Consider the following 24,864-nt stretch of genomic DNA (forward strand, 5'->3'; position numbering starts at 1 on the left):
ATGTTCTGTGCATTTGCAATCACTGTGCAATCGCTGTATTATGACAAACCTTCCAAGTAGTCCTTAAAGGGAAAGTCTAATGCTGTTTCATTGATTCTGACTTATTTACACAGTTAAAGAGTTGGATGCTCATGCTAAACATGGGCAAAGTTTAAAAGAACGAGTTGGACATATGATGGAGTATTTCTTTGTCAAAGATGCTCCTTCGGGGTTCGTATAAAATTCTGAAAGTTTTAGAGTATCTGACTTTAACAGTACTTAAGCATTTTATTTATACTAAATATACACACTGCCAAAAGCACCAAAAGGTGGTAATTTTACCTGACCATGGTGTTGGTGTGCTTGACTGGCCAGTAAACTCACCAGACCTGAACCGCAGAGAGAATCAATGGGGTATTGTCAAGTGGAAAATGAGAAACAAGAGACCAAAAAAAAAAAATACAGTTGAGCTGAAGGCCACTGTCAAAGAAACCTGGGTTTCCATATCACCTCAGCAGTACCACAAACCCATCACCTCCATTCCACGCCAAAATAAGGAAGTAATTTAAGCAAAAGGAGCCCCTACCAAGTATTGAGAACATATACAGTAAATGAAGTATTCTAATTTGTTGAGATAGTAAATTGGTGGGTTTTAGTTAAATGTGAGCCAAAATCATCACAATTAAAAGAACCAAAGACTTAGGCCCAATCCCAATTCTACCCCTTAGCCCTTCCTACCCCTCTGTTTCGCGTGTTCACTTGAAGGGGTAGCTTGATTCTCTTTTGGCTGGAGGGGTAGGGGAAGGGGAAGGGCCAGATAGCCCTTCAAACGAAGATTTTCCGGGTCCACACTTCAAACAAAGGGGTATGAGTTATCTCGGCAACATGGATGCTACAGCGAAGAAAAAGACACATAAATGTAAGCTTTTTAGGCATAAATAAAGATTTTAACGAAAAGTAATCATGTGTTTTATGTTCCATTCAATTGTGTGTTCATATTAACGATCATGTTACTCAAAGTAATGTTTGCAAAAAAAAACGCTAATATTTGCTAACTTCATATCATTACAGACTGCATGATACACAGCATATGTCTGATCAGGGCGATAACTGCTGTAGACAAATCCCCCAAGTCGCTAAACCATTTTCTCAAATATTGCCTATTTGAGAGAGAGAGAGAGAGAGAAATGGAAGTTGCATTGTATTCGCATCTGTGCGTTTCTCTTTTTAGAGTGAGTTTACTTAAAAACAGCGATTGTATCCTCTCGTCTCTGGAAAATATAATGTAGCAATTCAGTATTTAAACTGTATTTAATAAAAGTTGTGGGGCAGCGTTGACAAGTTTATTTTCTTCTGGATGTGTGAGCTGTGCAATTTCCAATATGTGTGTCAGTAAGCAGCTCATTAGTACAGAACGATAATTAAAGGCTCTAATGACCACCAGCACACATGTGTGTATTGTAAGAGACGACGAATGATGATGTGTGACGGCACAGTAGTGGTGTCCCAATCCTTAGGGCAATATTTTCTTCGCTACCCCTTGATACTCTGTTTCAAGGGACAAGGGGAAGGGGTAAGCGGAGGGGTAGGGGAAGGGGTATAAAATAGAATTGGGATTGGGCCTTAAACTACTTCAGTCTGTGTGCATTGAATTTATTTAATACATGATTTTCACAATTTGAGTTGAATTACTGAAATTAATGAACCTTCACAACATTCTGATTTATTGAGATGCACCTGTAATATACCTGTGATTCACACCTACTTGCTAAGGAACTTGCTTTTACATAAAGTAGCCTTTAGAGTTTGGGTAAATAAGGGCAAAATGCACAAGATATAGTACTTTCAGTGCCCTATAGTTGGCGAAATTACTTCTTTTGTAGCTGAAATAAACTGCCTAAAGTGCCTTGCAAAATGTGTATTTTTTTTAACATACTTTTAAATAAATCTGTTTTTGTTTTTTTACTCTTAAATAGTGCCACTCAGATTTTCTACTTACTGTTTCAACATAATTTTAAATAAATCTACATTTTGTACCACTTCAATAGTCTCACAGCATTAAAAGGAAGCTGGAGGTGTGGCCATGTAAAGCAAAAGTGAAAGGATCTCAGAGCACTTATATGTCCAAGCTCAACACAATAACAGATTAAAGATGGAGAACAACGAGTATGCTGTGTTTTTTGAGGCAGAGAATCTCTCTGATGCAGAACTAAGACAAATGCAAAAGTATTTTAAAATCAGGAGAAGGTCTGGAGGGGGAGAGTGTGAGATCAATAAAGTGGGTGACAACACTTACAAGATAAGTTTTATGGAACAACAAGGTAAGGATGTTTTATTTATTCATTTATTTTGCACCATGTTATAATCAGTCCCATGCTTTTATCTTAATTAAACAAATGTAATATTAGATTTATAATGACAACACTATACACTCATCAATAAGTGTGCTATTTGTATTCGAAGCCCAGGAAAGAGTACTAGAACGAAAGGATCACTTCATTAAAATAGAAGGCCAAGAGGACATCCATGTTTCATTGAGGTGTGAAAGTGTTGTAGAAAGCAGCAAACAATCTCAAGAATCTCCCAATCAGGTAAGTGGCACAAAACAAACAGCTATTTTGCTTCTATACGTGCTGTACCTTATTTCCTGGTTGTACAGGATCAAACCAGTTTTTCCAGAAAGAAACTCTCTGTGTAAAGTAAATACTGTAGTTCTCTGAAATCAATTGACCATAAGGATGGTCTGGGAAAAGACTAGGCAATAAACTCATATAAAGATTGCAATTCAAATTATGTTGATAACATTGTTGCCTTTAGGTGCCTAGTACACCCAGCTATGAACAGATGTATAACTGAACTCTCAGTAACTCAAATAATTTAAAACATTACCCTACTTTATATCTTAATTAAAGGACAAAGGTGGGTGTTGGTGTATAGAAACACATAACTTTATTTCTTGTCATGCATTTGTATACATACAGTATATAAATACTAATATTTTCTCTCCAAGCAAGTCAGATTAAAAGGACATAAATAAATACACACAAACAAGGCAAGTTGAAAAAAAAAAACAATGCACACAATACTTCCCTTTACACAAGCAAGCAATCATACCATAAATTCATCAATCACCAATCAGATTCAGCAATCAGACCAGTTCTGTGATAATCCGTAAAGGAACTATTACACAATGCTATTGCATTAAAAGGGACCCTGCAGTATAAATATAGTTGTTACCATAAATAAACAGACAAGGCAAAAAAATAAATGATTAAATATATATATATATATATATATATATATATATATATATATATATATATATATATATATATATATATATATATATATATATATATATATACACACACACACACAAACACACACTCTGGGTTTGTACCCTAAGGTATATAATTTCATGTAAGCACTATTTTTACCAGCTTAGTCACGGTGAAAGTGAAACTTTAATGACACATAGTGCCTAAAGCCACATTGAATTTAAATGTTAACTGTCACATGAAGCTGTCAGAAAGCAGACAGCTTTTCTAGAAGCAAGGATTAAATAACATTGTATACGCACCCTAAATATGGTACTTTCTACTAAAATACAGTAAGTTAAATCTTACCATACACAAAAACTTGATTAAATGCACTAGAATTTTAATTAAGAAGTTTTTAATTAAAATATGAATATTAATCATATTAATCAAGCATTTATTGACTTTTAATGCACCGGTAGCCAGAGAGCTGCACTAGTCCGATTTTGTAAATCCGCACCCGCCCATAACCGCAGTGTTTAAAACCGCATCCGACCCGTTTTCCGACAGTATACTAATATGCCACAAGAAACAGCAACATTAAAATCATGAACTCAAATGTCATTGTTTAAAAAAAAAACAAAAAAACAATGACTGTAACAGTGCATAAATCAGACCTTTCTGTAGCTATCGTTAATAAGCTTAAACGAAAATAACGAAATAGTTGTGTAGCGGAGTATTTTTGTACACAGTGCCGCGAACTGTCAATCACTCCTCTACGCGTGCGTCACTGTCCTCCTCAGCTGCAGCAACTTGCGCTCTCTCTCTTCATCAAGCTTTAAAACAAAAAGGGAACAAAAAGATCATATTGTCTTTGTGCATAGGCTATAGATTAATTAGATAAATGAATATCTAAATTTGTGCCTTGCCGTCTACGGTATTTTTTTAGAACTTAGAAAAAAGATGCTGCAGCCAATGAACAGCCAGCGGGGGCTGCAGGACGACTCAACCTCCGCAGACAGTTTTTAATGTTTATCAGACAATAAATACTCAAGATTTTGCTTTAGTATAACTCACAACGAGTTTCACACACCTTCTCCGGCCACGTTGAGTTGTTGACACTTAACAGTGGGAAAAGCGACACATGCGCTTATTCACTTGTATAACTTAAGGGTGAATGGGTAATGTAGTTTCTGCTCTGGGTGGGATGAATTAGGAAGCTTGCATTGTGAAGGGCGCTCTGAAAATCGGCAGTGCAGGTAAAAGATTAAAACCTCTATTAAAACAGATGTCCAAATGAGCGTACCGCCGGTACGCTACAAGCACGTTCTGGGCGCACGGAGAGGTGGCGGTTCGCTCAAGAGCGGCACTAATTAAAATCCGCACCCGACCTGAACCGCTTAAAACCGCACCTGAAATCAAATCAGTTAAGCAAATCACATTAGACACACTTTTTTCGAATTTGAATCCTTCACAGCTGAGCATCGCGAGAGGCGGATCTGCCCAGAGCGCGCATGTAAACGAGCTGCACAATGTCAAATAAATAACAACCCTGGATAGCCTAGATTAGGCCCATATTCACAAATGTGTTAGTTATGGAATTAAATATCTGATATTCCGATTGTCAAATACATGCAAGTGGAAGTGTATTGTTGTTTAAACACCTTCATAACGATCGCGTTATGCACAATATAATTTTATGACACAAATTTTAAAATAGGCTTAAATCAAACACATTTTAATTCAGATTCTGTATATATATATATATATATTAGTGCTGTCAAAATTAGCGCGTTAACGCATTCGATTAATTTGAAATATTTAACGCGTAAAAAAAAATAACGCAATTAACGCGGTTGCAGTTTTTTTTATTTCCAGTTGTGGCCTATGTGTGTTCAACGTGCAAAGAAATATGGATAAGACCAAGGAAGGACTTTTAGACGGAAAGTTTCAATGTAAAACTCTGCCGGATTACTCTTCAGTCTGCCACAAGAAACATTAGCTACTCTTCATTTAGTCTGCCACAAGAAACAGCAACATTAAAATCATGAACTCAAATGTCATTGTTTAAAAAAAAAACAAAAAAACAATGACTGTAACAGTGCATAAATCAGACCTTTCTGTAGCTATCGTTAATAAGCTTAAACAAAAATAACGAAATAGTTGTGTAGCGGAGTATTTTTGTACACAGTGCCGCGAACTGTCAATCACTCCTCTACGCGTGCGTCACTGTCCTCCTCAGCTGCAGCAACTTGCGCTCTCTCTCTTCATCAAGCTTTAAAACAAAAAGGGAACAAAAAGATCATATTGTCTTTGTGCATAGGCTATAGATTAATTAGATAAATGAATATCTAAATTTGTGCCTTGCCGTCTACGGTATTTTTTTAGAACTTAGAAAAAAGATGCTGCAGCCAATGAACAGCCAGCGGGGGCTGCAGGACGACTCAACCTCCGCAGACAGTTTTTAATGTTTATCAGACAATAAATACTCAAGATTTTGCTTTAGTATAACTCACAACGAGTTTCACACACCTTCTCCGGCCACGTTGAGTTGTTGACACTTAACAGTGGGAAAAGCGACACATGCGCTTATTCACTTGTATAACTTAAGGGTGAATGGGTAATGTAGTTTCTGCTCTGGGTGGGATGAATTAGGAAGCTTGCATTGTGAAGGGCGCTCTGAAAATCGGCAGTGCAGGTAAAAGATTAAAACCTCTATTAAAACAGATGTCCAAATGAGCGTACCGCCGGTACGCTACAAGCACGTTCTGGGCGCACGGAGAGGTGGCGGTTCGCTCAAGAGCTATATTTGGAAGTGGCGGTACTGAGTACTGGTGCTTACTGGCCCACTTAAAGCACTGGCAATGACTATACTTTGGAATTTTTTTGCAGTCCACTTAGAATTCAACATGGAAATCATTTTTGTTTTTTATTGGCATTGATTGTTTTGAAATTCAAATGGTACTTACATGCCTGTATTTTTATTTCTGTAATAAATATGGCTTTCAAGACAACAGTTAATTTGGAGGATATTGATGGTTTATTGCAGGTATGTTGTTTACATGAGAAAATCTGTGTTACAAGTTAAACAAAAATTCCAATAAACAATCATATTTTGAATTTAAATAGTTTCTTTGTCTTGAGTTTACATTAATTATTTACATTTTACATTTACATATCCAAAAAGTTTCAGTCTTTTAATTGCGATTAATCGCGATTAATTGTAAAAAATTTGTGCGATTAATTAGTTAAATTTTTTAATCGATTGACAGCACTAATATATATATATGAACGGAAAACAAAAACAACGGAAAAAAAACCCGCTGGCTGATCTTAACTGATCTTAACGTGTTAACTATGACTCATGCAGTGGAACGTAGGCCTATTTTTACGTTTGCACGTGACTATTTTGAACCCGTGTTTAGACCCGTGTTTCCCTGTGTCCGACCCGACCCGCACCCGTATCCGACACAGTTGGATATTTTTCACCCGTTTCAGCCAAATTTGCGGGTACCCGAATCCGTGCAGGACTCTACCGGTAGCACTTTATTTTACAGTCCTGTTCCCCATGTACATACTATGTACTTATTATAGTAATCACAATAACTATGTAATAACTAGGTACTAACCCTGAACCTACCCCTAAACCTAACTCTACCCCATGTAGTTACCTTGTATTACCAGAACTTTCTTAGATAAATACACTGTAAGTACACTATAAGTACATGTTAGTACACGTACTGTAAAATAACCAATGCAACTTTTTTTGAAATTCTTTGTTTTGAAAGTGCTTTCATGCGTGTTAAGTTATGATTGTTTCAATTATTCACTATGCTATTTAGTTTATAGCGTAAGTCTAGCTTTTAAGTTCTGCCACTTGTATTTTGGCTTTAAAAAAAATCTATTATTATGTGAAGATTATCTTGATGGACAAAACGTGTAAGTTCCATGAACTATGGTTGAACACAGAGCTTGTTTTTTTTTTTTTTTCAATAATCCAAAAGTCTATGGAAAAATCCCAAAGGCATTTTTGGCAAGGGAACCAGTGTCTGGCTACAAAGTGAAGTCATGGTTCCCCCACTCTATTAAGTCACATCTGTAAACATTTAGTACTACCGGCCACCCGCTTGTATGGAGGCTGCAGGTGGTGGACTTATGGTCTTTTCTCAAAGCAGCTAGAATAATTAAACATCTTTTTGATGGTGGATTGTAATCCAAAAAGGGTGACTGAAATCATATTACATTCCAGTTTTAAATGTGAATCTGATTATAGAGACTGGGGATTACACAATATTTGTATTCCAAAGAGAACCAGTTCTAAGGAACATTAATTTGCTTTCTGGGTTACAAATTCTTTCATATTAAATTCTAAAATTACATGACAAATATATATTAGACTGTTCAGAATTTGAAATCTACAGATAATGCTAAAACATACAACTAAATAGCCTACACATAAGCACGCAATGTTGATGTTGTAAACATTACATTTTTTTAGAACCAAGCATAACAATAATTATATGGACTGTTTGATGTTATAGTTAAGTGATCATTAGATTCAATCAGTATTGGTACCACAATTTATTGTAAACTAATGTTTTTTATTCCTCAGTTGGTCAGGACAAAAGTGGCAGACATGTTACTTCCATGTTACTAATATCCTGTGATCATTCTTATTTGGGTCATACTTAAGACATAGAATCTGTGATTCTGAAGTACAGTGTCCACACCAGTGCATTATTGACTGACAACATCAAAATATTAGATTCATCCGTGCTGAGGAGTCTGCCAATGCACAACCCACATAAATATGAAATATAATTCTGCAGATTACTGTAATTGCACATTTCAAACAGAGATGGTGTCAAAGAGGCAAAACTTATAGACCTCAGCTTTGAATAAACAAACCAATTTGCTGGGTAAAATTACCCTAGCATGAGTTCTGCCCTATATTTACCCAGCTTTTAACCGGTGTTTTTTTTAAGTGTAGAATAAACATTTAAAATAGATTGTATAAATTAGAAATTTAAAGCAAAAACAGAATGGTCTGACTTTAGGTTTGTTAAATTATAACACTCAAAACAGAACTGAACAAAACAAAAACAGCAGAACATCTGAATGAGAACGCAAATTCACTCTCTGACAGCAGGTGGCACTAATGTTAAAATTGCAGTATAGCGATTTTTCCTCTAAGTATCAATGCTTTAATTATAAACATGCATGTTATGATCCAAGCACTCTTATTCTGCATTTTTTTGTAACGAACATTCTAGGTTGAAAATACCTTTTTGACCCCTTCTGAGGTCATAAAATTAAACATTTGCATCACATATTTAAGTTTTTTTTTTTTTTTTTTTTTTTTTTTTTTTAGAAATTTGCAAGTGCAAAAAATATGGAAAAGGTATTTAAACTGGACCATTATCTACTACGCTTCCTCAGCGAGTGTAAAAAACCACATTCAGATCTGGAATCACATCTCTCTATGATCTCCAGCACCTTCAAGATCAACATTGACTCTGAAGAGTTGGTTGTGGTGAAGGACCCAGCAACAGAAGATGTTTATTCCCTGATGAAATGGGAATTTGCAGTGGATGAAGCGTTAGAGGCTCTAAAGTCACGCTATATCATCCACTTTGAGGTTGAAAGCGACAGATTTGCGATTCTGGAAGAAAACTCTTTCCTTCAAAGTGATAACTTAAAAATGTATTTTGAAAAACTAACATGTTTAGCTGTGGTGGTTGGAGAACGAAAAGAAGTGGAGAAAATGTTAACATTTATAAGCGGCTTGCAGGACAAACAGCAGGTTCAAAAAGAGTGTTGCGTGTCTGAGAAACAATTTCACCTCATCAAAGAAGAGTTTGAGACATACATAAAATCTAATTTACCTGCGCTTAAGATCACACAGGAGCGAACATGTGTTCTCCTAAAGGGTCCTGAGAAAGAGGTCCATGCAGGTGAAAATGAGCTTTTAAAATTAGCAAAAGGAATCAAAGAGAAGAGGATCCCATCACATCATCCTCTTATGACCTTTTTGGAATCAAGTGGCGGTATCCAGCACTTTCAAAACCGGTTTCAGCAGAGCCTCCGCAGCCCGGTAATGCTCGAGACTTCAGGTTCAGATCTTCTTCTGTTGAGTCTCTCTGATGGAGCTCTAGAGGAGGCATCTGCTGCCGTGCAGAGAGACTTGTGTTTGGAGACTGAGCGCTTGGAAAATGTTCAGAAATCTTCTGCATTTACTAAGCTGAAGGACGATTTGAGCGAAGCTGTCAGGCAGGCCAATCACAGAAGTGTTAAAGTGGAGCTTAAATACCAGGATGAATCAACTCCTGACCCCAAGGTTCAACTTGTGGGCTACACTCCTGAAGTCAGTAAGCTGAAGAACATTGTGCTGGAGTACAAAAGAAATCATCAGATCCATCATGTCTCCCTGCCTCTTCCCAGTCCAGAGATGGTAGAGCACTTCTCTGAGATCTTGGCAATTGGTGGCATAAAAAAGAGCAGTGTGGAAATAAAACCAACAAGTTCACCTTCGCCATGTGTCCACCTCACAGGACCTCGCTGTGAAGTTGAGACCTTGAAGGACAGCCTTGAGACATGCCTTCAGAGTCTTGTCACTAAACGATGTGAGGTGAAAGGACCTGGAGTTCAACAGGTTTTTCAAAGTGAAGGTGCAAGGATCTTCCAAAGGGTCAAGAACTCTCATCTGGTTGGGATACTGCCTATTGACGATAAGCAGAAAAGAGGTAAAGTACCCAAATACATGAGCAGTCTCAGTGTACCATTTACGTCTGCATCTACTCAAGACTCTCTGGACTCTGACAAAGCAATAGACATTAACGTTGTGGTTGGCAGTCTTGAACAACAGCGGGTAAGTCTAAATTATATTTTTTGACTTTGTATTTATATGTTATACCTCTCAAACAGAACTGTTGAGTAACCAATGTAACTGGTATAATTACAGGCAGATGTGTTTGTTGCTCCGATGATCCAGACAAACATGACCTCAACCTTGATTGGATCATCCCTGTTGAGTAAAGCAGGACAGCAGCTTCAAAATAACTTCAATAATGCAAAGGGAAATAACAAGCTTAAGCCTGGAGAAGTGCTGGAGGTGGATGCGACACCGGCGTTGGGATGCTCCAAGGTTTTCTTTGTGGAATGTGCGCCAAAAGGAAACAAGCACAATAGCGAAAAGGTATGACAAAAATATTGAACGGATGGGACTTAAAGAAAACAATAAATAGCATTATTCATTTTATTTATAATGCACTTTTCCGAAACCCAAAGTGTCACAAACCATTGCACATAAAATACAGAAGTACAAAAATAATACAAGGAAGCTATAAGTCATAAAATAATCATTACAGTACAACACAACAGAGTACTAATCATGACTATATGTCTATATAAGTAAGGATAATGTACATCCAGCCGGTTGTTATCGCAAAAAAAACCCAGACAGGGTGATCAAGACCCCGACATAAAGTTTGGAGTTAAAATATATTTGAACTCAAAGCATTTTTGTATGTTAGTGTGAGAGTTTTAAAAAACAATATGGAAAGATTTAGTACAGTAGTTTTGCCATCAGTAATGTATTTTGTGATGTTGTGATCTTGTCTTAGGCGCTTCGCTCAGGACTTCGCAGAGTTTTTGAGCTGTGTAAGCAGAAATCTTGGGGATCTGTTGCATTGCCAGTTATCGGACCGGGCATTGTGCTGTCAGTACCGGTCAAAGACTCTGTTAATATTCTTACTCATGAGATCTGTGAATTTTTATCTGGACCCACTGGTTGTCTGGACACCATTTGTATCGCAATAATGGCTAATTATCCTCATTCTGAAGAGGTAAGCTATCTATATAACGTACGCACTCAGTGCAGTGGAGTTTATTTCAGTGATATCTATTCTTAACCCTTTAACTGCCTGCTCAACCAAATGGTTGATTTGTCACTTTATGGTAAACGTAGAAAAGCTAAGCTAATGTTTTCAGATAATCCTTTCTGCTGTCAGAATGTACTATTTGCTGAGAAATATAACTTTCTGATCATTCAATATAGTTCATATTTTCTGATTTCCATAGTATGTGTATGAATTCCGGTACTTTTGCCATAAAGTGATATATCAACCATTTGGTAGAGGCAGATATTTTAAAAATTATGGGACGTGTTGAAAAAAAATACATTGAGTGTGGTAACTAATGACATAAGGAGATAAGAAATGCAAACAAAAAAATTTTCAAATGCTTTTTTCTTGGTGGGGCAGTTAAAGGGTTAACACTATTTTGGACATTTTTTGCAGATGTTCCAGACAGTCTGTGGGAATCTGAGTGCAAAGATGGTGGACAACACAGGGAAAGGCAAGGGAGATTCATTTATATATATATAAATAAGCTCACTTACAGGTTAGATATAGTAACTTATGAACATGCCCAAGCACATTTTGACACTATGACATATCAAAAGTATGATGCTGTGTGATAAAATAAAAAATAGTCAATGAGAAATGTCTGAATGAGCCTCAGAATACGTTCAACTGGCCAGTAGAGCTCATGCACACAAATGACTTGTTGTTGTGTATTGGAAATTTCTACATTTAACTACACCTTCCAGGGTTTCTTACATCTGTACATGTCTTTATCTGTCACCACAGCTCTGTTTCAGTCACTGACCTCTGACCTTGATGAGATCATCATGCCAGTAGATGGGATTGAACTCCATCTGGTGTTTGGAGACATCACTAACGAGACCACTGATGCCATCGTGAACACCACTGACTTTAAGGACTTCAAGACAGCTGGTATTCATGCAGATTTTGTATTTAATAACCAAAACATTACTGATACACTATGTAGAACATAAGAGAGTGTTTACCTGTCCATCACAGGAGTGTGTAAGGACATCCTTACTAAGGCAGGACCTCAAATCCAGGCTCAACTGACAGGCGGTAAGAAAAATAAACTACAGCCTCTTTTATAAAGTTAGTTTTTGATTTTATTTTATTTATGAAAAGACTTTTGTCAATAATTTTGGAATGCACTAAATAATACCTACACTGTACAAAATGTGGAGTAGGATTTACTTGAAGTTTTTTCACTCAGAAAATTCTTGTAAATTTACAAACATTTGCTAAGTAAAAGCCTAAACATAATTATTAGTAAGTTTAATTAGACATTTTTAAGTTAAGTTTACTTGGAAATTCCCAGTTAATTTTGTTGACTCTTTGTTTGTAAATTTTACATTGTGTAGTCTAATGCTTATTACTGAAAAAAGGTGTACAAATGTATTTTTCTTTTGCAAAAGAAAAGTAAAACTTAACCACTGAATTTAATAAAATCTGCGAGTTTATGCAATTTTCTTTAACAAGGTACAGACTGGTAAATCACCGTGCTATTAAAGCATTTGGTTCACTTGCAAACATGCAAGTAAGCATGTAGACAGGCTGTTATCATTTTAAGATAATATGCCCACTCAATAAAAAAAAAAAAAAAAGAATAGCCAAATGAACACAGAGACCTCAATACTTGGTACACCACACACAATGACGGTAACAATTAGTGAATAGTGTTTGAGTATCAATGGGTCATTTTGAATAGAAAATAAACTCCAGGTGTCACAAAACAGTATGTTACTAAAACAAACAACAACTAACAACTAAAATAAACAACTAAAATAAACATAAAACAGTGTACATTTTTAATTTCTCATGCCCCATTGCTTGATGGGAAATATGGGATCATAACATTGATATTTACTTAAAGAATCCTTGTAAACATAATAAACAGTTCCAAGTAAAATATACTTATGAGTTTTAACTTTCATTTCTACCTAGGCAGTTCCATTTGAATTGACTTATGTATTTAAGTAAAATAAATAATAAAAATGAAACCTCATGTAGCTTATTGAATTAAACATGATATTTTTGAAGTAAAAAGACAAAATAGTATTTGTTTGTGAAATTTACTTAACTGAAGCTATCTTTATTTACAAGTTCAAAATATCATTTTTTACAGTGGTATGGAAGCATTGAAAGTAATTTTAACACAAAGTTTTATGGAATTGATAGACCTATCTATCAAATGAAACTTTCCCTGGAAGCCATTTCTTTTGAAAATTGTCTAACTAAAACAGAATCGGATGCCTTTATTAGAAACAGAAAATTCGAGCATACACTAAATTGATCCTGTTTGCAAGTATAGTTAGAAAACAATTTTAATAAAATACAGAAAACCAAATGGGACTTTCAAATAGATAAAGGATTTAATTTATGAAATATATACATGCAATATATCATCTAACACTATCCCTTTCATATATTCTCCAGTTCAGGTAGCGAGCGGGAAGATTTTCACGACCCCACCAGGAGGCTTCCCCTGTAAGACAATTCTGCATGTTTGTGGAGAGAGAAAACCTGATGTTATCAAGACCTTGGCAAAAGAAATAGTGGTTCAATGTGAGCACGGCTTCTACAGGTCTGTGGCCATTCCTGCCATCTGCGCTGGTCAGTACCTTCATTCTTACTTTCATTGAGAAAATAAAAATGTATATTTCTTGTTGTAGTAAGTAGTTTGTTTTATGTATTTTTCCCCATTTACTATCTCCTACTGTATAATGTCTGTTTCCACCTCAGAGTTAAAAATATTCTCAGAATTGGAAGATGCAAACTTAAAATTGCAAGACATAACCTCTGAATTATGAGATAAACTCAGAATGGCAAGATCCAAACTCAATATTGTGAGATATAAACTCAGTATTGCAGGATAAACTTAAAATTTTGAAACAAAATAAAAATTGCAGGATATAAACTCAAAACTGCAAGAAATAAACTCAAAATTGCAAGAAATACTCAGAATTGCAAGATATGAACTCAAAATTGCAAATGAATGAAATTGTAGGAATGTTTTGGCATCATAGACAGCCATGTTAATGTAAATGTGTGGGCTCTGCAGGACAAGGAGGTTTAGCTCCAAATGTGGTGGCCAAGTCCATTCTAGAGGGAGTAAAGGAAGGTGTTCAAGGAGCGAACCTTCAACGTCTCAAAATCATACGGATCATTCTACTGAAGATTAATGTTTTCCTGGCTTTCAAAGAAACAGCAAAACAAATTTTTGGTAGCAATACACAGTTAACAGGTGAGAATGAATCTGCACAATGCAGAGGCACTTTTATTTCTTGCCCATCTCATGCAAAAATTAATTGTATCTTTTTATCATTTTTTTCACTAGACACTCATTATTAATTTAGCACATTCACCTTTTTCAGCTCCTGCACCTCTTGTACTTACCAGTGCAACCACCAGAGGACGCAGTGCAGCCAGTATCAGGCAAAGTGGATCCACTAGATCAAGCAGATCACATTCCTTACCTTTACCAGTCACTTTGGACTTGAGTTCTCTGGTGACATCTTTGCCTGACACCGAGAGCATGGCAGCGTTTCTAGTCATTGGTCACACCGATGATGATGTTTCTGATGCCTGCAGAGATCTTCAGCAGGCATATCAGGACCAGTGCTCCACACACTCTTTCTTTCCTGATGAGATTGAACGCCTCACTCCAGAGGAGATGGGCCAGCTGCTCTCTAAAGTGAAATCATTGCACCTGCAGATAGAACAGAGCAGTTCTGACCGATGGGTAGTAAAGGGGCAGAGGGACGGAGTGAATGAGGTGGTTAGACTGATACAAGATGCACTTCGCAGACAGGTGAGAATAACAAGGAATTAACATTCAACTTAAATGAGCTCTCCACACAATTGCCTCAGCACATAATGCATAGAATTTGCAAATAATAGTCAATGGCCATAGATTTGAGTTTGAAGTCAAGTTTGAGTTTGAGTCCATGACCTTTCCTGATCCTGAATTATATACACACACACACACACACACATACACTGCAAATGTATACCAATCATTTAACCCTTAATCAGTCCTCGAGTAGGGTTTATGTTTTTGGTCCTTGGAGTCAAACTTTCACAGAGTGATTGCATAAGGAATTTATTTTTATTTTTTACATGGCAAACTATATATTATATTTTATTTACTTATCAACTATACATTTATGCTGTGTTTTTGCGGATATTTGGTAGTTTTTAAACTATTTACTGCACAATTAAACTATGCCATAAATTGTCAAATTTTTTTATTTTAAAAAAATCACTGAAATGATGATCTTAATTAAATCTAAATTGTTTTTGGACATTGCTCTACGCGTTAGGGATGGAACCCTGCCATATGCAGGTTTGTGGAAAAACTTTAGGAATTATAGTTAAAGAAAGTGCATTGACCACACATATCCAATAGAGGTCCATAGGGACTCATTTCATTTTCACTTCATTTTTCTTGATGCTTTAACTTCTCCTCACAACTTTATGATAGATATTTTGTGAAATATATATTTAAACATTCTAAAATACAGGAAATCTGTATTTTTGTCAAAGTTAGAATTTGTTGTTGTCTGATATCTTCTTGCTAATTATTATACATAAATTTGCGGAAACATTACAAGTCACCGCTAAAAGACAAGACTGTAATCACATACTATTTATTTCAGATTTATTTAATTTATATATTCACTTATTTCAATCAATTTAATTATTTTTTTAGAACAAAATATCAATATTGAGTAAATAAAACCAATATAATACAAAACAAAACAACAGCACCAATAAACAGTAATGGACAGGGGTGAAGGGTACACAGAACAATACAACTTTATATATATATATAAATCACATGGCTAATAAACAAGAGGGAAAAAAAAACAAGCAAAATGCAAAACACTGATAATTATACTGCATATCATGAACTATAGTTTCTACAAGTCCAAGCACATTTGGCAGACGTTGACAGTTTATCTGCCATTTTCTCTCTCTCTCTTTCCCTTTATTAGAAATTCTGACAATGTAGACTGTTCTAATCTCTACTATATAATGTAACATAACATAACAAAACAGAAACACACTTTTCCACAGTCTCACATTCACCCTCCCCCATAAACATTTGATACGTATTAGCATAAATGTAATTATAATGGATATGTTGAAGCACGTTGTAGGTATTTTATGAGTGAATCTGTTAAAACAGCCTGTTGAAGAGACCAGATACAACTAGTTCCTACAACTATGTGAAGCAGGTGCTCCAAGTGAATCTCAAACCTGGGTCTCCGGTGTGGGAGGCTAAAGTCACTTGTGTGTCTTTTTGGATCCTAAATAAAATGCCTAAAGTAGTCTTAACAAGCAACAAAGGCAACAAAATAAAGGTTAAATTTACCCATACATTTAATTTCAATTTTGTGCATACAGTGGAAAATGACATACTTATACTTAATTATTTAAGTTTATGAATGCTAGATAATAGACATTTAGACATTTTTTTGTGAATTAAAAACAAGCAGTAATGTAGCCTAAATAAAATGAAAACAACATTGCATGATCATTTTCTTCTTCACTCATTTTTAATTATACATTTTTTTAATTATAGAGCACATAAATGGCAAAAATATTAACTGGATGCACCATGCATACTTATTAATGTATGCATGATGTAGAAAGTGTTTAAATTAGTCCAGCATGACATGTTGTCATATCTTATTTTTCGTTGATGTCAAATCTTTTTTTTTTTTTATCAAGAAACTAGGCAATTGCCTATGTCACCTATGCCATGGGCTGGCACTGTGTGTCTAGTATTAGTCCTTCATATATGTATGGATATTTTTCAGATTTATGCCAGTCTTGTTGATTTTATCTGTCAGTTTTTTATAAAAATGCTCCCTGTTGCAGTCACATGTGTGTGTGTGTGTGTGTGTGTGTGTGTGCTCTTGTTTTTGTGACATATCAGGACACAACTGTGTATAATGACATGGGTATGACACAGGTATTACAAGGAGAGGGTGACTTATGAGGACATAACCCATGTCCCCATTTTTCAAAGCGCTTATAAATCATACAGAATGAGTTTTTTTTTTTTTTTGAGAAAGTAAAAATGCACAAAGTTTCCTGTGAGGGTTAGGGTTAGGTGTAGGGTTGGTGAAGGGCCATAGTATATACAGTTTGTACAGTATAAAAACCATTACGACTATGGGATGAACACACTTTTCACAAAACAAACATGAGTTTGTGTGTGTGTGTGTGTGTGTGCGTGTGAATAGAAAGTTTGTTCCACTTTGTGCTTATGCTCTATGACCAGTCCTTTATTTAAATGTAGAAATTTTCAGATTTATACCGATTTTTTTCTTTTTTTTTTCTTTTTGGACAAACAATTTTTTTTTTTTTTCATTTCCCCATTTATTTTTAATTAAACCAATTTTTTCACACATCTTTAGTGTGCTTTTAGAACATGTAGAAATTATTTAGGGAAAGTCACAGAGTCTCATGCCCCTGAGATGAAGGTACACTGTTAAAAATCGCTGTAAAAAAACGGCCAAATTTCGACAGTAAAATACTGTTTTTCATTTAAACAGTGCATTCTGGGTAATATTCATCGTTTTCGAGAAGTAGCCTGCTGCTATATATCGTAAAATAACAACGTTCAAATTCGACACTCAGCGGCTGTGTTTCAAATCACACCCTACACCCTCATTCACTATTCCCTACATGAGTTTACTAATATAGTCCACCTGACAGAGAGAATGAACATTAATGAGTGAATTCAGACACTGATCAACAGCTGCTGTTAATGAGTAGAATCACTGAAGAAAAAAAAACATAACAAGACAAACACATGAAATACAACTGACTTCAGCCACAGCCTTAGATGAAATCAACTGAAGATTTAAACGATCAACAAACAGCTTCACCAACTTCACACATTACTAACCAGACTGACTTTATTTCTGTCAGATCAGAGAACAGAGATCAAAAGATCTTATTGAGAATTAAAGAGATTTAGATGATAATGTTACTGTTTCGTTTAGTGTCACCATTGTGTAGATCAGTGTTTGCTTTAGTTGGGCTCCTGACCATTGACTTTTACACTTTACATTTTGTTTTATTGCTGTATTTGTATCTTTATGATGCATCTGTTACAGCAGTATTAATTTTGATAGTCAAGTGATTATGGTTGTTTCTAACAGGCATGATCTACTAGACTGACTTAAAGTGTTGCTATAAGAATCAAATATTAATTTGGTGTTGAAATATTTGAGTGAATGACACTTCAATTTAGTAAGATTGAAAAGTAGTGTGATAACCAGTATTTATGGATTTAACGACTAGTTTTAGTTAAAAAGTATTTCGGGCAGCAGTCCCCACAACACTCAAAGAGAGAAATCAACAATCAGCATATGAATCTCAACAATGGTGACAATCAAAAGGTTCATGATGCAATGCATGCTGGGTACCAGCACAGGATAAAACTCATCCATGATTCCCAGCATGCATTGCGGCATGAATAAATTATGCCCCTGAATTGTTCACTTATTTTCTTGAATTCTTATGTGCTTATAATTTTGCATCTGTTTTAAGTTTTAGTAGCATGTGTTGTGATGTTCAGAACTGATCTGTTCATTTATTTTGTGGATTGTCACCATTGCTGTGATTCATACGCTGATTCTTGATATTTCTGTCTAAATTTCAGCAAAGGTTTTTTTTATTTATTATGAGTGACATTTTCTTAACAGTCTTTCATAACTTATGGCTCAGCAGTGTTCCTTCTCATGCTGTAGTATCAATATTCAATAAGAGAAGAGATACGGGATTAGATCAGAAATAATAGTATTTGTTCTTGTCAATCTATAAACAACAATATCAGATTTTTTTTCTTCTGTGTACTTTTGTTTTGCTATAACAGGTTCCAAAGGCGCATTGTTACAGCATGAAAAAAAAAAAAAAAAACTTAGTTGTTGAAAAGTCACGTTCAAGAGCCCAACTAAACTAAACACTGATCTCCATCATGGTAGTGAAAAAACACCTAAACCTATTTAACTCTCCATAAGTTCTTCTGTAGACATCTGACAGAAATAAAGTCAGTCTGGTTAGTAATGTGAATCTGGTGAAGCTGTTTTAGTAGTTGTTTAATCAGATCTTGAGAGATTTGATGTATTCTTTTATTCAGTTGATTTCATCTAAGGCTGTGGCTGAAGTCATTTGTAGTTCTTGTGTTTCTCTTTCCTTCAGTGATTCTGCAGGTGTTTATCACTAATGCTCAATCATCAATTAATCACCGAATTATCTCATTAACTTCACTGATTCAGTGTTACTCTAACACTCTGTAGTGTGCACACATTATAAGTGTTCATTTAAAACTGAGGATTTTCTTGTGGGGTTTAAAGGGTTAAAGATTTAAGATGAAGAAAAAACAGAATGAAACATAATTTAACAGTAATAAACTGTAATTAATTTACAGGAAACAAACTGTAGAAAAACAGTTATTTACTGGCACCCCTGCTGCCAGTAAATAACTGTTTTTCTACTGTTTCTTGCCGTAAATTAATGGTTGCCAGCAAAAAAAAAAGTGTTTTTCTACAGTTTTTTGCCGTCAAGTCAAGGAAAAACAGTAATATACTGTAAAATGTAAACGTCAGATTTACCAAATGAAAAATAAGTTAATTTAACTAAAATATTTGTGAACATCCATAGAAAAAAAATTAGGCAAAGTCATACACTGATAATGAGAGTAAATACTGAACTTGACTGTATTAATGTGTGTTTGCACAAGAGAGATCGTTTAGTTTAATGTAGTTTTGTTGTTCACCATTGTGCTGTAGAGTAGAGCCGGTGCTTCAGTCAATGATGAGCCACAAATTCTGATTTTCTGCTGCTTTATATAAAGGCAGTAAATGTGGAGTCGCTGATACAGTGGTGATCTCTGTGTTAAGTACTTCAGCACATACATGTGTAATACAGCTGACAATGAGCTGCAGTGATTTAAGTAAAAGTCATGTATTTAGTTACTTTATTACTGCACATTAAGTGTAAGAAATATTCCTTCTCAGTGGACTCAAATGAAATAAGTTCATAGTACTAACATCGTAGGAATGCTAGTTTAAAAACTCGAACTGTTTGAAGCAGTGGGAGTGGAGTTAATTTCCATGGTAGAATTTACGGTAAAATACTGTTAAAAAATAAGAGTGGTAAATTAATGGTTAAGAGCTGTAAATTAACAGTACTTTACTGGCACCCCTGCTGCCAGAAAATTACTGTTATTTAACGGCAATTTTTTTTACAGTGTATAACACTTTTTAAAAATGAAGGAAAAGTCCAGGACTGATTAAGGGTTTATAGTGTTTCATGATTATTAATTTATTCATTTGCCAAGCCTAACATTTTATTTCTCCCAAACTCTAAGGTAAGAGAGAAGGACCAGACCTTCCTCTTCAGTCAGGTCACGTGGTGCATTCTGCCACCACAGGGCAATTGGCAGAAGTTACCAATAGATGTGAATTATAAGCTTGAGAAAAGAGATGTGAAAGATGGAATTGAGGATGCACAGGGTAAGAAATGGACTGTGGATCTGCAAAAGATGAAGGCCACATCGTGTGATTCAGGACAGGTGACCACTCTCAAACGACTGGAGAACCCTTCAGGTGAGAAACTGCCTTTATAGTATATGGAAATATGGCCCAGATTATTTTAAATATGTATTTGATACTGTTTATACAGATAAAAAAGATCAAATCTTTGTCCAGTTGAAAACCACCGATCTATATCTATAATATAAACTGATACATAATAATTCCAGCTAAATCAAAACCCTCATTATTTTGCATTTCAGATTTCTCTGTGCCAGTCTACTGGGACAACATGAGTCAGAGTGACCTCTTAAAAGTGATTGCCTTAGATCCGTCATCTAAAGAGTTCCAGATTGTGAAGATGGGCTTCAAGACAACCGTCAACAAAACAGTGCTCAAGGTTTGACAGCTGACACCATCTGAGTGTGCTTTACATGACACAAACCATCGAAGGACATAAAGAACTCCACAATGGCTTCATTCATATCTAGTTGTATTTTAGGAATAGAGTCAGTCTAAAACAAGACTAGTGTGTTCGCTACTTACAGCTGTGTGCACTTGGATGGGTTAAATGCAGAGTACAAATTCGAGTAACGAGACACCATACTTGGCTTCACGTCACTTCACTTTCCATTTCGTATGGCAGTACAGTCTTTATAGTTTGTCTATGAAGAAAAACAGATGTGAATGTGAAGTCCATCAGGTATGCCTGTAAATGGCTGTTTAATTGCAAATATATTTCCACAGATCGAGCGCATCCAGAACATGAATCTTCGGCGGTTATACGAGGGACGTAAAATAGAGCTGGAAAACAGAAATGATCCTCTTGTGGGAGCAGGAGAGAAGATGCTTTATCACGGCACATCAGAGGCATCCTGCTCATCCATCATGAAGTCAAACTTTAATCGCAATTTTGCAGGGCAAAATGGTAACTGCTTTTATATTATTATTTTAAAGGTTTTAAAATGGAAAATCTGTAACTATTTGTTTGTGACCAATATACAACCTTTATGAACGGCTTGGTTTATAGTGACTTTGAGTGTCAAGGTACGTAAAGGTACATTTAGTCATTTTTTGACCTTGAAACTCATTGTCACTATAAACCAATTGAAGTTCATCTGACTCACTCATAGTCCTTTGAAGTCATGCAATAACATGTATGAGTGACAAACCATCAGTGGGTGATGACAGAATTTTGGCCGAACATTGGATGAACTTCCTCTTTATAGTTTAACAGTCTAGTAAACAGATTCCCAGTCAGTCACTCATGGTCTCGTAAATTGTTCCGGAGTTTCTATTTACACTAAGTGCAAATAGTGCACCTTGTTGCTGAAGCTATTTACTAGGGCCGGGACTCGATTAAAAAAATTAATCTAATTAATTAGAGGCTTTGTAATTAATTAATCGAAAGTAATCGCATTTTAATCGCATATAAATATTTGACCTGAGAACAGTGAGGAGTATTTTTTTTTTCAATATAAAAATATTGTTTATTTTTGTTCAACCAAGTCTAGCAGACCAGTGCAGTTTTTGCCATGAAGTGTAGCAATAGCATATTTAGAAACAATTTAGAAATAGTACATTTCAGAAATTCAGGAAGCTTATAGGTGCTGGAACCTTCTGTAAAGTGTTTTTTTAAGTAAAACACAATACTGTCAATTACATTCAGAACATTGGAAACCCTGACTACTAGAAAACATCTCTCTGTTGCTTCAGAGGCCATAACATACTAAGTCCGACTCTCAATAACCTTGGCCCAAACAATAAAGAGTTCAACATAAACTGTTGCACCAACAAAATAATACATAGTTCAACATAAAGTGTAAAGTCCACGCTAGCTGCTATATGTTTTGCGTTGAGGTGATACTTGAGGCTCGATTTGCTGCTGCAGTGATGTGCGAACGCTAGTTGGTGCTCCAGTATAATCGGTCCCGCCGAAACAAATCCAGTGAGAAACGTTCCGCGGTGCAAAAATACGTTTTAAAAAATTCGGGAATTTGTTTCTGTAATTAATTAATCTTAGTTAACGCGTTATTTTTTGTGTAATTAATTAATCTCAATTAACGCGTTAAAGTCCCGGCCCTACTATTTAACTCCGCCCACCAGTGTGTGATTCTGACAGTCAACACTGCAAAAGACAACCAATACTCATCAACTCCAATGGCGTAGATGGTAAAACGCGTAACCCAGACATTTTAACGCAATTTACATGGGTTGGAATCCGTCTTTTGGCATTTTTTTTCTCCCTTTTTCAAATTTCAAATCACATCAGAAAATAAATTTGTTTCAATTAAAATGAAGAATATAATAAAAAAGTAAAAAATAAAGCATCATGTAGGGTTATGATAGGTGTAGGGAGGGCTTTATTGTCCCAATAAGATGCCTTTAATTTACACTCTTTAATATTGTATAGTGTTTTACAATGTACTAAAATACTGAGGTGCAGATAATTGCCTCTATTTGCAATATGTAGTAACATTTTAACTTTAAAAAATCACTAAAATATGCTGATATTGCTCAGTTGATAATGATTACTTTTTCCATTCTCAGCCACTGTCTATGGACATGGGACATACTTTGCTGTGAACGCCAGCTACTCTGCCGATCCTACCTATTCAGTTCCTGCAGCAGACGGGACTCAGCTCATGTTTGTGGCTCGTGTGCTCACGGGTTATTACACTCAGGGTCAGGGTAACATGAAGACGCCACCTGTGCGTGCGGCACCTGACCTCTATGATAGCGTGGTGGATAATATTCAAAATCCTTCCATGTTTGTAGTTTTCCATGACTGCCAGGCTTATCCAGACTACCTCATCACATTCAAGTGAACTTCTGCTAAAACCAACCCTGGATTCAAATCCTGAAGATTTATATGCTTATTTGTTATATCATTGATCTTACATAAAAATGTAATGATTTAGGTGTTACTGTTATGTAGAGGGTTTGATTCAGTTAGTTACCGCATACCTTTTTAACATTTATGCCACAACTAACTAGTGCTCAGTGGATATGAGTGTTTAAGTAACCAGTATGATTCAAACTAGTGATTTCATGATAGCAAATAAAAATGAGTGTATTTTTCAGGGAATCTGGAAATTCAACAGAATTTATGAGCATATAATGACCAATATCAATTGGCAAAGTGGTCTGTAGTTTGACGTTATGATATGAATACTTGTGCGAATAGCACAAAATTGAGTCAGACAGATGAATCTGTCTCTTGTGCAAACCACATAAGTGACATGCAATTATGATATGTACCTTCAGGGCGATTTATTCATCACTCCTGGATAACAACGGTCTTTAAAATGTCGTTTGGGTGTTTTCCAATACTTCCTTCTTAGTTCCCATGTCTGCTTCAGGCTTTTTGCTATCATGAGGAAACCATTTGACATTGTTTTGCATGAAAGGAATTTGCTCAGTTTGCCAATACAGATATGCAATTATTTCAAACATCATTTGAAAGTACTTCAGGAAACAATAAGATCTGAAATAATAAGATCTGTTATGAAAATTGTTGTTCTTTTCTTGTATTATTTGGCTTCATTTCTGCTTTATCTAAATACAGTAATTTAGCTGCACACATAGATCAATCTGCTTTATTTAGTGTTTATTAGCTATACTTTTACAATAAAATTTACAATAAAAATATAAAAATCTCCCACTTATGCGTACACTTTGAAAATGTATGCAATTCGAAATCCATTTAAGAGACGTCGTTGTAAAGTTTGCATAATGAATTGTGATTGGTTTTTGGTTTCTGTCCCTTAACACAAGCTCTTTGAAAAACCTGTATTATACCACATTATACAAAATACTACTACAAAAAATATATATATATACATATATATTTGAATGGGTTAAAGTGTTAAATGAAGTAGTTCAAACCAATATAATTCTGTCATACCCAGACAGAACAAATCAGTTTTGCAGATGCAGACGTAAAATAGACGTCTCTTTGATGTACATGTGCGATCAGGGTATTGAATCACCCTTGTAATGCACGGTTCACGTTTGTCAAGCTGTTTGTCAAGATCATAAAACTAGTCCACGTGACTTGTGTGCATTAATAAGTAATTTAATTTAACCTACAAAGTTATTAAATTATATCATGGCCCAAATTTTTGTTATTCACTGAAAACCTTCCCTTTCATAGCATAGATATAGGTACACTCTTAAAAACAAAGGTTC

At 35.4% G+C, this 24,864-nt stretch overlaps 1 protein-coding gene across 1 annotated transcript; it reads left to right on the forward strand.

Annotated features, from left to right (window-relative positions):
* The first annotated feature begins 2,063 nt into the window (after nt 1-2,063).
* On the forward strand, nt 2,064-24,187 carry LOC128017411 (protein mono-ADP-ribosyltransferase PARP14). The gene is made up of 15 exons (XM_052602789.1): nt 2,064-2,300; nt 2,443-2,570; nt 8,608-10,104; nt 10,198-10,431; nt 10,859-11,080; nt 11,534-11,591; nt 11,885-12,031; nt 12,119-12,178; nt 13,556-13,732; nt 14,181-14,363; nt 14,494-14,930; nt 20,511-20,748; nt 20,937-21,073; nt 21,421-21,601; nt 23,224-24,187. Exons 1-15 carry the CDS (start codon nt 2,132-2,134, stop codon nt 23,499-23,501), a joined length of 4,146 nt encoding a protein of 1,381 aa, XP_052458749.1. The 5' UTR covers nt 2,064-2,131; the 3' UTR covers nt 23,502-24,187.
* Nucleotides 24,188-24,864: the final 677 nt, after the last annotated feature.

This window comes from Carassius gibelio, chromosome A7, assembly GCF_023724105.1.
Source record: "Carassius gibelio isolate Cgi1373 ecotype wild population from Czech Republic chromosome A7, carGib1.2-hapl.c, whole genome shotgun sequence".
Lineage (NCBI taxonomy): Eukaryota > Metazoa > Chordata > Actinopteri > Cypriniformes > Cyprinidae > Carassius > Carassius gibelio.

Excerpts from the sequence above, each read along its gene's own strand:
- LOC128017411 (XM_052602789.1), top strand. The coding sequence starts at position 2,132 with ATGGAGAACAACGAGTATGCTGTGTTTTTTGAGGCAGAGAATCTCTCT. Across the intron at positions 2,301-2,442 it reads AAGTTTTATGGAACAACAAG|CCCAGGAAAGAGTACTAGAA; the intron begins GTAAGGATGTTT and ends TTGTATTCGAAG. Across the intron at positions 20,749-20,936 it reads ACGACTGGAGAACCCTTCAG|ATTTCTCTGTGCCAGTCTAC; the intron begins GTGAGAAACTGC and ends TTTGCATTTCAG.